The following is a 15,230-nucleotide window of genomic DNA, read 5'->3' on the forward strand; positions in this document are numbered from 1 at the left end:
AAGGGAGGGAGGGAAGGAGGGAAGGAGGGAGGGAGGGAGGGAGGGAGGAGACGGAGACAGAGGGGAAGGAGAAGAAGAGGAAGAAGGAGAGGGAGAGGGAGAAGGAGAAGGGGAGCAGAGGAGCGTGGGCGCTCTGACAGGGCGAGGGGCTGACAGGCTCGGGCGTGGGCGTGTCATTGAAATGTGTTTCTACTCCAGGGGTGGGGGGGGGGCGAGGGGGAAAAAGTTGCAGGGAAAAGAAAAGGAGTGAGAGAGAGAGAGAGAGAGAGAGAGAGAGAGAGCGAGGAGTCGGAATTAAATGAACAGGCGTCTCCTGAAAAGTGAAATATGAACAGAGGCTTCCTGCCAAATGAGATGTTTGGAGGTTTACGGGGGGGAGGGGGGGGGGAGAAAGTGACGCCTACTCTTCAGGAATGATTGACAGGATGGCATGAAAGCAGATTGCCGTCGTCATGTGAAAAGCTCATAACTCTATACATTTAAGGATGAAAAAAGAAAAACCAAGCTGCCTTCATTTTGCTTTATTGGATGCTGGTTTGTCTCAGCTCAGTGTGAGAGGTAGTGATGGGGGAGACTTGGATGTAGGAAGTAGAGATTTTACATCCTGTCTTGGGAATATTGCAACTTCTTGTAAACATGTTGTTTTTTGTATTCCTCTTCTTCTTTTGCGTTACTTTCTCTACTTCCTCTGATTCCACCAGATGGTAGCAGAGAGGGAGGAGGGGACAGACAGCCTTCAAAGCAACAACAATGACGGATCAATACCGTCTGGATCTCCCGGACAGGAAGTGGTTTTCAGATAGGAGATGAATTTATCCGGGCATAGCCAAGACGCCTAGCGTGGCTCCAGACCTGCAGCTCCCACCGCCGCCTCGTCCGGTCCATCATCCATATCTTTACAAATAAAAACAGAGATCAATCAGGTTGCTATGGGGAGTATTTCAAGGTCAAGGGGTCAAACGTGTGCGCAGAAATGCAGGTTTTAGATTGTCACGGCGAGTTAGAGAGGAAAGTTTGGCCTTGGTGGAGGTATGTGGTCTTATTCTTTTACATTACATTACATTCTTCTTCTATTCTTAAGTCGTTGCTGGTAATAATGGAGCTTTGAAGTCCTTTAGGGTGACTTTAGTGGAGGGACTGAGCGGTGTCAGGCTTGAAGCAGAGCAGCAAATGTTAAAGTGGGACTTGTGGGAACAGGCAGGCTGGGTGTCGACCTACCTCAGTGTGGGTGGACATCCCATTTCCTGCTGGCGCTCTCTTCTCCTTCTTGCTCCTCTTGTTTGCTTCTTGTTGTTTGATACTGGGTGCAGTGTGTGTACGTGTGTGTGTGTGTGTGTGCGTGTGTGTGTGGGTGGGTGAGGTGAGGGTGAGGAGGACAAAGGAGGGAGTCGGGAGGCCAAGCCAGAGATATGAAGCCTCTGATTTCCTGCTCTCCCAATTTGATTTTATCCCCTTCTGCTGAGACACTGATCCATGGGAAACACTGTAGAAGGTCATATGCATAATCACACACACACACACACACACACACACACACGCTGGGCCCAGACGTGGATTTAGAGGCCGAGTGTGGGCGGACTGGATTGGGGATCCTACCTGCCTACCTGCACATTTGGAAAACACATCATTAAGGTTTATTGGGGGGGGGGAACTGCTGAACGCCCACACACACACTCACACACTCTCTCTCACGCACACACGCACACACACACACAGAGAGTGAGCTGGAGAGCAAAGGTATAAAGTGGTGATTTATTGTGTGTCTGTGGTAATATGCAGTGAGCCTGAAGTGATAGTTTCCACTTTAAAGGGCAGAAACTCCATTGAAAGTCTGTTAGCTGTTACATAACACGTGTAGTAACTTTATACATTTACATATACAACCATACTTTACCCTGTGAAACAAAAGCACGTATATTTCTGCTGCTATCTCCTTTTTCTGTCATCATTGTACTCCAGTAGGATTTCATATTTTCTGCTAATCTGCAGTTTTGCTTTGATATTTGTTTAGTTTCCTTCAGAAATTAATTAGAGGATCAGAAAAGCAAGCAGCCCCACCCCATCCACCCACCCGCCCACACACACACACACAGGCACACAAACACACACACACACACACACACACTCTACAAATACTAGTTTTCTCATCATTTGGGGCTTTTGAAGGCACATAAAGCGCAGCTGCAGCGTGAATTGTATTTCTTTTGTCTGTTATTTTTTTTACACTTTGCCGCAGTTGTGGCTCCTTCCCCAGAGGGGTTAGACTGGTGGCCTGATTCCCCAGAATAGCTCATTGATGGGGAATCAGTCAGAGGCTACAAAGCGCTTGTGTGTGTGTGTGTGTGTGTGTGTGTGTGTGTGTGTGTGTGTGTGTGTGTGTGTGTGTGTGTGTGTGTGGAGATTTGGTTGGGCTCGGGGCTCAGCAGTCTGTCGGGAGAGAAATGTTAAATCACTTTACAAACTCTCTTCTTCTTCTTCTTCGTCTTTCATTCTACATCCAAACATGAAGTGTGACTTTCACGCAGAAGTGTGTTTGCTGTCACACACCCTTAGCTCACAGCTCCACTGGGACGTAGACGGGACAGGAGCTGAGGTTCTGAATTTCCTGTCCTATACATTGGACTGGATGGTGACAGTAGAGATCTACCAATATCAGATCAATATCCTATAGTGGCATCGTGACTGAGGTCCGTTACCCTGTCAGTATTATGGACTACATTTCCAATCAGCCCCTCTTTCTTCCTGCCCCCATTTACAAGTCACAAACTTAGATTTAAAGTATGCAAAGTAAACATAAGCACATTGAGTGTATTTATGCTGAGTAGCTCTGAAAGGTCACAGTGGTGAATGTTTGCATCTTCGTCACGTTCAAGGACTTTCAGATCTGGTTTCATAGTGTTAGACTTAAGTGATCAGCCGGTTCAGTTCTGCTTTGGATCGCTCCTAAAGTTCTGACCAATGAGGAAGAGGAGATACAGCCTCATTTATCAATAATACAGGCTGATATTTGCTCATCGTAGATATATGGCATCAGGGTATCTCTCCCTCTGTGTGTGTGTGTGTGTGTGTGTGTGTGTGTGTGTGTGTCTGTGTGTGTGTGTGTGTGTGTGTGGTGTGTGATTGAGCTCTCTCAGCTATCCCTCTTCTCTCTCTCTCTCTCTCTCTCTCGCTCTCTCTCTCTCACTCTCTCTCTCTGTGGGTGTTGAACCTGCCTGTGTTTGGTATTCCGTGCAGAAAGCCTCCCACGCCCGTGTGTCCGCCCACGCGCGGATTTGCGTCACGCAGGGAGCAGCGTGGGCGAGAGAGAGAGAGAGAGAGCGAGAGAGAGAGAGCGACTGTGGTAACCGCGGAATATCCCACTTTAAGACGCTGCCACGTCAAATGCGCGTAATTCGTACGTGACAAAGGAAGGAAGCAAAAATAAAAGTATATCAAATTATTTCTTCAAATGAGTTAGTGAGCCCTTTAATGAAGACATTAAGTAAGATCAGTTAAAACGCACTGGGTTAAAATGCTGCCAGTATATCATTGGATTAGCCTTTAAAAAAAATAAAAATAAAATTACTATTCCAAGTTATCTGACATGTTTGTGATCTCCAATCTGAACTCTGATCACTTCTTTGTATAAAGGTTATGTTCCATGCATTGGCTATAATTGACTACAGAGTGTTTTGAATCATCAGGGACAATAATGCCCGTATCAAATGATAATGAATATGTTTTAAAACAAAATGTTCTTTCTTAATTTGCTTAGGGACAAAAAGGTAATATTAGTCTGCATTGTAGTAGGCTTTTATTTTGTCATCCTAACAGGAAGCGTCATAGTGTGTATTGTGTGACTTGACGGTCGCCAAGAGTGCATGGGAGTGGAGACGCTGGGAGACAACTCAAACGCTCACACACACTCACGCACACATATTCATAATATTCACACACACACGCACACACACACACACGCAACACACGCACCGGGGGAGCAAACGCACCTAAAGACGCTCGAAGGTCAGCGGCGTTCATTCATTTGTGCGGGTTTTCTGAAGAAAGAAAAAGTTTCCTGAAAGAGAGAGAGAGAGGGAGAAAGCAAAAGAAAAAGAGAGGAGTGTCGCTCGGTCGTGCAAGCAAAGGCGAACAAGCGCACTTTTGAGTTTTTTATTTTTGTCTTTTGGCACTGGAAATATAGTTTTTATTCTTAGATTTCCCCTTCATTCTGATTCCCGATTACGGGGATCCAGACTTGTGCTCTGCCAGGGGCCGAGAGTCTGCACAGACAGGCTGTGTGCGGGTCAAAGTGAAGAGAAGGAAGCAGAAGGAGGAGAAGAACCGGACCAGGGCGGACCAAAGGGGGCCAAAGACTCACCAGGTAGGAGCTCAGACACAACACACACGCAGGGGTCTCATCCATCCGGAGCCCCTGCTGCTTTTATTTTGAAAGGGAGATTTCGTAAAGGATAGCGTACAAATATTACAAAACTCTACGTTGTTCCACGAATATAACGCAAATCCAGACGCATGGTACAGAACCACATGTCCCCGTGAGAAACGACAAGCGCGAATATTAAGGATACTTCAGGGTTTTCAGCAAAATCAACGTCATACATTCACAGATAAAAATAGCACAAAGCGTCGCGGGTAATGACATTACTGAGCATCATAGACATTCTATTAATATCTGCTTGAATAGTATAGGAAATGCAAATATAATACAGCATAGATGAGCCTGAGTCCCTTTGTATGCATCATGTATTTGATAAAGGGCAAATATTACATTAATAACGCCGATTTATAATCTAAACACAGCGACACAGATTATTATTATCATTTTTATTATTACCGTTTGTGCTACAACTGCTTTTGTGCAATTTTTGTGCAATTTCTTTGTTATTATGTATTAATTTTCAGCCAATAATCGTACTATATTGTACTAAAGAAGTAAGGATCAAGGAAACCCCAATACACACATGAGGGTTTGGTGTTGTATTTAAGGGATGTAGGAATTATTCCAACCAGGTCAGAGCTCTGATCCAAAATATTCCTCATTTTTGCTGGAGGGGAGGAAACCCTGGCCTGTTGCATGTCAGGTCACCTGGCAAACAGACAGCAGTGTGTGTGTGTGTGTGTGTGTGTGTCTGTGTGTGTGTGTGCGTGCTTGCGTGAGTGCTTGCGTGAGTGTACCTTTGTGCCAGTGCATGCTTTGCTTCTTTGCAAATGACGAACTCGTTAAACTTGCTTTTTGGACTATTAGAGGCTGCCATTCACACACAATTGTTGATTACACCCAAACAGACACACACACACACACCCTCACATCTGATGTGATAAAATGGGAATACGATGGCAGGCTGTTTGATATTTAAACAGACGACAGTGAAGTAACACTTTAACATCAAGTATAATTACAACTGTTTGCCTTTGAGAGTGAAATGTTTGTGACAGTGAACGCAGCAGACTTTCTTTTTTTGCATTTTAAAAGCTTCTGCAGCCACCAGGATGGTTTGTCTTTGCGGTTGAAAGTAGTTTACGTCCTAAGATGGTGGCCGGAGGAAAGAGGAAGTCAATTAATGCAAATAAAATGGGGTTGAAGATGTAAAGATCAGTCTGGATGTTTGGTAACTGCAGCTCAGTGTTACAGTGTGTGAGGGCTGATGTGTGCATTATTTCACCAGGTGTGACTCTATTCTTGGGTGGCGGTAACTCGTCTCCTTACTCGTCTCCTACATCAGTTTCCTTTCTAGTTTTTCTTCCTTCAACTAAAGACTTTTCTTGATATTTGGCTGGATTGTGGTTTGGAGCCATAGGGATCTGTAGAAATAGCTGGACTTCTTACAGACCTTCCACATGTAGCTCCTTCCCCATCCCTGCGTTCACCACCGCCGCCGCCACCCCCCCTCCCCTCCCCCACCCCCCTCCCCGGCTCAGCCGAGGTTCTCCGGGCCTATTCTGGGCGAGGCGATCCCACCACCTACACATCCTGCAGGGGTGGAGAGAGGCATGTGGTCCTCCCAGCAACCCGGGCCTGCTGACTGCCACTCCTCTGTTCGCAGGGCCTCCGCAGGGCCTCACATGCAACATAGGAAAGGAGTCAGAAACCCGCCTCCTTCAGGTCTTTATCTCTTTGTCAATTTAAGGCGGCAAGTGACACGAGAAACTTTTTTTTTTTTTGGTCTGCTAAGGCATTGACTTAATGAGTTTGTTCACGAGTTTGGAGGAATTCGTCTTGTGACACAGTGACAGCTAAAGTAGCAGCAGTACATACTGATACACCTACAGAGCGAAGGCAGAGGCCAGGGAACAGACGGGCGATTCTAAACACAACGCCACGCACTTCCCCTATGTTTGTGTCATGGCGGCGCTTACAAATGCTAACAAAGAGGTCCAGATGCTATTATTAGTGTTACACTGTATTGCATGAGGTCATCATTGGTATTTTAAGATGTAATGATTCCCCCTGAGAGTGGAGAAGCTAAAGAGAAAGATAAGTGTAGCGGAGTAAATCAGCTGTTGGTGGTCTTCCAGGTATGGCGGCGGTGTTGCCGAGGACCCTGGGTGAGCTGCAGCTCTACAGGATCCTGCAGCGGGCGAACCTCCTCTACTACTACGAGGCCTTCATCCAGCAGGGCGGCGATGACGTGCAGCAGCTGTGCGAGGCCGGGGAGGAGGAGTTCCTGGAGATCATGGCTCTGGTTGGCATGGCGAGCAAGCCGCTGCACGTGCGTCGCCTGCAGAAGGCGCTACGCGACTGGGTGACCAACCCGGCCATCTTCAACCAGCCGCTCACCTCTCTGCCCGTCTGCAGCATCCCCGTCTACAAGCTGCCTGAGGGCTCGCCGACGTTGCTGGAACGCGCCGGCTCTGCCAGCGTCAAGATGCCCAAAGCCATCGCCGGGTCCTGCTCGGAACCCGGGAAGTTGGACGTGGCGCGGGACAAAGTGTCGGCCAGCTCGCCTCTGCAAGGCGGCAGCGAGGCTCGTTTCTGGTCGGGCCACAGCAACGACAGCGAGCACAGCCTGTCGCCCTCCGACCTCGGCTCGCCGTCCTCGCCCAGGGACGGGCTGGAGGCGCTGGACGCCGCGGCGGTCCAGTCTGTGCTGGAGTGCGTGGACAGGATGGCACCGGGCCTCCCCAAGGCCGACCTCGGCGAGGTCAAAGAGCAGCTGAAGACCAACAAGAAGCTGGCCAAGATGATCGGACACATCTTCGAGATGAGCGAAGAAGACCCGCGCAGGGAGGAGGAGATTCGGAAATACAGCGCCATCTACGGGCGCTTCGACTCCAAGAGGAGAGACGGCAAACACCTGACGCTTCACGAGGTTCTGCGCCATTTCAAAATAAAATTGAGTGAATAAACCAAAGTGTATCAGCACAACGTGGACGCTTGAAGGTTCACTGGAGTTGACTGAATGCTTGTGTTGTCCTTTGTGTAGCTGACGGTGAACGAGGCGGCGGCCCAGCTGTGCATGAGGGACATGGCTCTGCTGACCCGCCGGGACGAACTGTTCGGACTCGCCCGGCAGATTTCCAGAGAGGTCACCTACAAGTACACATACCGCACCAGCAAGTATGACATCACTCAGCATCAAGCTCAAGATGAAGATGTGTCTGTTTCCTCTCAGTTTGAATGAAAGTGTTGATGTGAACTTGTGGCTCCTCCCCTGCAGGTCTCGTTGCGGCGACAGAGACGAGCCGTCCCCGAAAAGGATTAAGACAGAGGTGAGGACGACAACATGAGGTCACGTCTCAAAGTCATCATTCATTCATCATAAACAAGCTGAAGTGCTTAGACACGTATTTTACGCCACATACTTGTAATCAAAGTCCCGTCGCCGTGGTGATTGACAGTAATGTTTCCTACGTGTGGGTTTATCAAGTCTTAAAAAAAAAACCTAATAGGCCCAGAGAAACTGCAGTAACATCCTTGAGACGAGTACAAAGACTCTCTCAGTGTTAATCTCCAGACACACACACACACACACACACACACACACACAGACAGCTCTGAATGGCTCCTCTGACTTCGTACGCCAATGATGGAAAACACGTGTGGATACAAAACAGTCAGCAGAGATCTCAGCCAGATGAACACACACCTGCTCTGAAAAATGAGGAAAAAAAATTAAGTAAATACTCGGAACGCTTAAAGGGGAATTCCGCACAAAATGGCTTGTGTGCCTCAGAAATTCGGCTTTTGTCTTCTCCATTTCAAAGAAAACACAAAATCTTCACCTCCTCCTTCTTGTTCTTGATCTTGTCCCTCTTTAATATTCACTCCATGATTATGACTCATTCATAGCAACAATAATAAGAATAATAAACAGGGAATGATGTATTATTCCAACTCTTTAAAGATCTCTTCTCGTCGCCTCCAGGAGAACTTCTTTGACATCCAGGAAGCGTTGCAGGCCATCCATATGAGGCAGGAGATGCTGAGGGAGCAGCTGGCCTGTGCCAAGTCCAAAGGAGAGGAGACGGTGGGACGAAACCTCCAGGTAAACAAACAGGACGGAGAGCAGAAGGCGACTAAAAAGCAGAATACTAATAGGATGAGACTCAGAGAGGATCAGGGATCGTGTTGACTTCATGTCGCACCGCCTCGTCTTTCTTCTTTCCGTGACCAAACATGTGTAGCGTGTGTGTCGGCTGGTGACACAAAGGCATCTCTCCATGTTGCAGATAGATCTGCGGCTTGGTTTCATGTCAGCAGATGTTTGCGCTGGGATCCAGTTTGATCCCAGTATGATGAGCTTTATTGGTTTCCACGTTGCAGCCGCGGCTCATTCCTCATTAGAGGCGACGTGTAGGAGGAGAGCTTTATGATAACTCATTACCCAGACGCACGCACACACGTGTGTGTGTGTGTGTGTGTGTGTGTGTGTGTCTCAGCACATGTGACTTGATGCGTACATGCGCTAACATACGTCTGCTCCATGTGTGTGTGTGTGTGTGTGTTACACTTGAGTTGTGATGATGTGATTTTCCAAATGGGATTGAGACGCGGTGGGATTTCATGGCTGCGTTCAGACCGCCGGCTCAATTCTGAACCACGGAATTCACACAAGCACATCCCATAATAATGAGACCTGACGGCAACGTGCAGGCTGACACCACAGTAATCACATCTGGCTTCACTCCCACGGTTACGCCGCATTTCTACTGTATTCTAATTAATGCCTGCTTTCATTTGCTTAATCAATTTAGTTTCTACATGAACTTATTTGTAATTTAGACTAGAAAATGTCAACAACAACCTGGATTTGATTCTTGCTATCGTCAAATGGAAGCCTGATCCTCACCTGGGTTGTGTATCTGACCTCCAGATGCAGCTGGAGCGTCTGCTGGCCAGGCAGATGGAGATCCTGCAGGACGCCGCTGTGCAGGAGCGGCTGCAGGCCCTGGACTGGAGGATCCCCCCCGCCGCCTTGAAGTACCTCAACGATGCCCAGAGCACCAACGGAGCGGCGGCCGACTCCAGCAGAGACAACCAAGGTACGGTCACCGGGGAAACGATCGCACATGGCAACTATAGAGAAAGGGAGACCTGTGATTATGGCTTTAACACGGCGAGTTTGGTGGATAAACCATTGATTTAAAATCTCTGTCTTGAGTGGATTGGAGTCAAATTTGTCTGATTGGGATATAGATGTTCGGGAAGAAGAGAGAGTGAGAAGAGGATGCGTGCGTGCGCTCTTCCTCTCCTCCTGATGGAAACGACACCTTAAAAGTGCTGATGTTCGGCATCCAGCTGTCACTCGCCGTTTCATCTCCATTTTCCAGCTCCTAATTGTCAAACACAGAGGGAGGGAGATGAGATGGAGCGAGAGAGAGAGAGAGAGAGAGAGAGAGAGAGAGAGAGAGAGGAAAAAAGAAACATCATTATTCAGGAGCTTACTTCTCCTCCAGGCCTCATCTCATTTTCCTCCTCTTCCTCCCTCACCCACTCCCGACAGCTCATTATATCGCTGTTCCCACAATTCCCACAATGCACCTGTAATTATCACACCCACGCCTGTTTACCTCCAGCCAGTTGCCCGGAGGGGGGCGTCTCTCTCTCTCCCTCTCCCTCTCTCTCTCTCTTTGCTCTCACTCTCTCTTCCTCTCTGTCCTCCCCCTCTCCTACACACTACCTATTTCTTTCTTTCTCTTTTTGTCTTTGCTGTTTTCCCTGTCTGTCATCCGTCACGTCCTCTCTCTCTCTCTCTCTCTCTGTCCTCTCTCCCTCCCCGCACTTTCTCTCTCTTTCTTCTCTGCTTCAACACTCTTTTTAATCCCAGACATTATGTTACAGTGCAGTAGAGGAAAAGTAGAAAGTCTCTAATGGTGGATAGACATGAGGTCGGATAGAAAAGAGCATTGTTAGAGTGAGATTTATTATTTTTTGTCCAGATGAACGACCAATCAACCTGCGGGTTGTCAGTCAGAGTATGCAGGAAGGAGAGCTCCCATTGGGCAAGCAGCTAGCCAACGAGCTGAAGCGCCATCACAACCACAACAACAACAACAACAGCAACACAGATGAGACCAAAACACCAGCAACAGGTGAGAACCCTTATCTGTCAGTTCCTTGCTCAAGGGCACTTGGGATCAAACTTTTCCTCCTCCCCCGCTTCTGTCTTTCGTAAAACAAATCCATTCTTCGATGCGTTATAAAGCTCTACGCTGATGCTAACTTCCCTTTTGCTCGTCCTTGCCCTCAGAAAACGGAACGTCGCAGCGGTCGTCCAGCAACGCGGAGAAGAAGATCATCAAGTCAGAGCCGGAAGACTCCACATAGTGCCTCCCGCCTCCGGAGCTACCCACCAACCCTCACACCCCCACCCAATCTGTTCTACTCACACTTGACAGTATGCAGTTACTCTCCGTCAATAGATACTAAGCAAGCACAGCCACAGTAGAGCCTTAACAACCAGTGTTGCCTCATGAATAGCATTTATTTTTCTTTATTTTTTTTATTTTTTATTTTCAAAGGTATTTGCCAAAGCACCTGGAGAGCACACGGGCTGAACCCCTGGTGGCTCTGCAGGTCTTTGTCTGTGTGTGTTGATTCCTTGTACACGTTAGCTGTACATGTAATTTAAGAGCGACCTGTTGAGGACGTGTGTGTGTACTCTGCACCTCTGCCTGGTTGTGTTTTTGTGGCTTTCTTCGGACAGTCGGGGTTGCAGGCTGTGTAGCCGGGGCTGAATCTTAACTCACACACACTGTAGTGCACTGAGGTGGAGCATGAGACCAAATTGGCCCAGAGGAGTTTGCTCCAAGTTGTGACAGTTTCAGACTTGTTGCCTTTCATCTTACTTTTTACTTTAAAACCACTTAAGCCCTGAAGGGAAAAAGCAACTCTTAACGACGCCTGTCTATATCTTGTTTAAATTCTGGAACGTTCCCATGCCGACTGATCCTGATTTATGAGACTGAAACTGAGACTGAAAACAAAACCTGAAATCCAAATGTATTTGTATCATAACGTCACAATCAAAAACAAAGGCACTGCCCCCTTTTTCATCACAAAAAGTGCACTTTAAGTGATTTGTGAACCTAAAGTTGTGTAGTTTTTGTCATTTCTAACAGACTTGTCCATAGTGGAACAGACTTTCAGCTGTGTGTACGGCTCTTTCCTCACTTTAAACTCTGCTAGGCTCTTACATGTTACTGTCCCCTCCACTGTCCCCTACACCAGGTGGGGCAGTAACTTCTGTTAATTCATAGAACCCGAAAGTCCCCTTTTTTATTTATTTATTACTGTTTTATAGCAATTATTTATATTTTAGAATCATGTAATAAAATCCGATCAGAAATCTTGCACCGGTTCTCCTCGGGGTCCTCTGGCTCCTCCCACTCAACATCCTCAGTCTCCCAAATCTAACATAAGCTTTGGTATTCCTCACTTAACTGTAAATATCCTGCAAATTGTGACAAAACGCGACACAAACTAGGAAAATTCAAAACTAATGTTTTGCAGAGGAATCCATGATGATAATATTTTAGTTTGAGAAATCCAAAAGTTGAAGTTGTTGGATGAGTTCTGTGTATTTCTCTGGGAGAAATCTGAAAGTACTGTTTGGAGCTGGAGTTGGGATTCAGCCCCTCACCTAGGTTTTCTTTTTTGTTTGTTTGGAAACCAGGCGAGGTGGAACTCATCCTCCCTTCCTCGCTCTTGTCTTATGTATATTTATGGAGGTAAATCTAAACGGAGGATGTATAGGAGCTGTTTTGGGTTTAACAGCAGGCGCACCTCTGTCACTCGTCTTGGCAGGACGGCCCCGGGGTTCGGCGAGTCAGAGGCCGCGCTAACCTGTTCATTTCACTTTGTAATTAAGCAAAAAAACACTGCTGTCAGACCCAAACAGACGCATATCTGCAAACGGAGACAGCGGTGTGTTTCAGGAACGAAGACGAGAAGGCACAAAGTGTGTTTCTGTGAGTCTTCAGCCGAGGGCCCCAAGGGTCAACATGTAAATGACCATCAGAGCTTACCATTTACAGAAAGAATGAAATGTAAACGTTAGATTGGCAGGTATGCTGTTTGTGGCGGAGCAGCAGCCTGGGGTGTGTAAATAAGTACCATGATAACAAATAGTGCTAGCCTAATCTCTGAACCAGGGTTTCTCTTCGTCACGTGTAACTTTGCTGTAGATTTTGGTGTCAATACAGTGTTTATGTATGTAGAGCAAAAAGAAAAAAGAAAACTTTAAGTGTCACTGAGAAAACATACATGTGTGTGTGTGTGAAAGTGTCTGGTATATCAAAAAACACAATGATGATGATGATGATGATGATGACGATGTTGATTAGCCTTAGCTCTTCTTCTTAACAGTGTAATCCACCTGTGATGGCCATCGGTGCATATTTCAAAGACGTGTTTTGCTGTTTAGAGGTAGATACATAAGAGATAAGTGTTGGCTGTGTTTTTACGTGTTCACCGCGCTGTGTAAATACGTCCGTTTGCTCCAAGATGATAATCATGTCCACACAGTTTGGTCTGGCTCTCCTTCCCCCCTCCCCCCCCTCCCCCCTTTTGCTCGCTGCACATAGTTCCGTCTCTCTCACCGCATAACGACAGACCAAATGCAATATTTATGTCAGTAATAAGTCTGTTTGCATTCTGTACAGCTCATCGTTTTTGTCGTGAATAACTGTCGTCTGTCACCGGCGGCGGTAGGAAATGTTTGTGTTGTCTTCTTCACGCACAGAGCACTCACTGTATTTGCATTTTTGAAGACGTTGTCACATGCTTACATCACCAAATTCCAGGAGACCAGGTCGACTAGTCTTAACTGGCTAGTAGAATTATCTAAAGTGGCTAAGCCCTGATTGGCCCACAAGCTGGAAGCCATTTCATCTGTGAGAGAAAGAACGTCACGCATGTCTGACCTGCCGTCTCAGCGTTTTCCCTCTCTGTTTATTGTAAAGTGATAGAGATAGACGAGGCTTCACTTAGTTATGCACCTGTTTTTTTAAACACTAATATATTTTATTTGTTATACAGCACATAAACATTAAACTTTATTTTTTTAACTCTATTGTGAGGTGCGTTCTCTGGTCAATGTGGTCAAAGCAGCAGCAGTGTGTGTGTTCTCATGAATGACTGAAGTGACTGACAGCTGCTGGATGATGAATGTTGTCTAAAGCCGCCAGGTAGCCTAAGAGGTTAAACCTGGAGTCAACCAAGTGTGGCTGCTTAGATTCATGCCGGCCTGAATATAATGGATGAATACCCGGGGCTGACCCTGCCTAAGGACGCTTCACTGGAGCGGATTACAACCAAATCAACCCCAGTGTGCCTCCCCAAAGCCTAACATGTCAACCCTCGGCCATTTTCATGCTTTTAAGACGTTTTGAAGGCCTGCATGCTTCTTTACATTAGAGCCAATTGACCTTTTTCCTTTCTAATCTCTTTATATTCCTTGATAAAGTCGTTGAAATATTAAAGCAGAAGCTGCCCATCAAATGTTCATCTGGCCGGCTGGCAAAGGCGTCAACTGCCTGGTGTGCCTTTGAGCAAGGCAGCGAAAAGCCCAGCAGCCGGTGGTGTGAATGCATACGTGTGTGTGTGTGTGTGTGTGTGTGTGTGTGTGTGTGCGTGTGTGTGCAGAGCAGCTGGTTGGAGCCGGAAAGAACATCACAGAGAGGTTGGGCAGGTTTCCAGCAGGCACACGCAGGTAAAGAGGCGGCCTGGGCTGGGGCGGCGTGGGGAGGCGAGGCGGCTGACAGGAGCTTACTTCTAAAGAAAAAAAGCTCCTCTGTCGTCAGCGCCTTTTCATTGTTTCTTTTCTTCTTGTTGTTGCACTCGGATGAATCCCCGTTCAGGCCATTTGCATCAGCGTCACATCGACACATTGTGAAACTGGCTGATGACTCACTCTGACGCAGGTCCCTTTCACATACCTCTCATCATCCTCTCCCTCGCTCTCTCTCTCTCTCTCTCTCTCTCCACTCCCTCCATCCCTCACTCACCCTCCCTCCTTTCACACACACGCACGCACACACACACACACACACACACACACACAGATTTTCTCTGGAGAATGGCTCGGCTCATGAACGCCCACGCTAGTTGCCGTTCACAGTGGCAGCCCTCCCCTCCCCTCCCTGTCCTCCTCCTCCAGTGCAAGTCACCGATGATGATGTGTTGCTGTGGCAACGGCGGGAGGTGGGCGGCTCCACAGGCGGTGGGCGGAAGCCAGCCGCTAAGCAGCGTGGGAGGGATCTGCTGAGCGCACCCATCACCCTGGTTTTGAAAGGAGCAGGAAGCTGGCTGCTTTTGAGAAGGTGTGGGTGTTGGTGAATTATCGCCTCTCCTCCCTGCAGCTTGGTTAGGATTCGCCTTGTTTGCCTCCTTTCCCTCCTTCCTTTGTTTTCTACTTTTATATGCAGCTGCTCCACTCCAAACTAAACTTTAAAAGCCAGATAGTTTGCAAAAGTAGCAGCTTTCTCACAATGATTCCTTATTTTCTTGGCTTTTTGACTTATTTTGTTGAGACTTACATTTTATGATAGTTCTCTAAAGAGGCGTGATTAGGTATCAGGAGACAAGATCAAATAACAGATTTATGAAATGAAAGATGTACTAACTTCAACTGTAAATTGGCTTAATGGACCTGCTGAAGAGAAAGAAAGAAATCGTCTTTAGGGAGAAGTTTTTCATCTTGGATATTAAAAACAAATCTTTATATTTGAATTTCAATGCTACAAACTACAGTAAGCAATACCCAAATATGTGACCACGCACTGATTTAAGA

At 47.1% G+C, this 15,230-nt stretch overlaps 1 protein-coding gene across 1 annotated transcript; it reads left to right on the forward strand.

The window, feature by feature from the left end:
- Positions 1–3,854: 3,854 nt before the first annotated feature.
- On the forward strand, positions 3,855–13,511 carry LOC142994020 (NGFI-A-binding protein 1-like). Its single transcript, XM_076145075.1, has 8 exons — positions 3,855–4,360; positions 6,514–7,307; positions 7,422–7,555; positions 7,656–7,707; positions 8,364–8,483; positions 9,276–9,480; positions 10,378–10,530; positions 10,689–13,511. The coding sequence occupies exons 2-8, from the start codon at positions 6,516–6,518 to the stop codon at positions 10,763–10,765; spliced, it is 1,533 nt and encodes a 510-aa protein (XP_076001190.1). The 5' UTR covers positions 3,855–4,360; positions 6,514–6,515; the 3' UTR covers positions 10,766–13,511.
- Positions 13,512–15,230: the final 1,719 nt, after the last annotated feature.

This window comes from Genypterus blacodes, unplaced genomic scaffold, assembly GCF_046128005.1.
Source record: "Genypterus blacodes isolate CSIRO-AG114 ecotype Tasmania unplaced genomic scaffold, CSIRO-AGI_Gbla_v1 ptg000001l_1, whole genome shotgun sequence".
In the NCBI taxonomy this organism is placed as follows: domain Eukaryota; kingdom Metazoa; phylum Chordata; class Actinopteri; order Ophidiiformes; family Ophidiidae; genus Genypterus; species Genypterus blacodes.

Excerpts from the sequence above, each read along its gene's own strand:
- LOC142994020 (XM_076145075.1), top strand. The coding sequence starts at position 6,516 with ATGGCGGCGGTGTTGCCGAGGACCCTGGGTGAGCTGCAGCTCTACAGG. Across the intron at positions 7,308-7,421 it reads AACACCTGACGCTTCACGAG|CTGACGGTGAACGAGGCGGC; the intron begins GTTCTGCGCCAT and ends TCCTTTGTGTAG. Across the intron at positions 8,484-9,275 it reads CGGTGGGACGAAACCTCCAG|CCTGATCCTCACCTGGGTTG; the intron begins GTAAACAAACAG and ends GTCAAATGGAAG.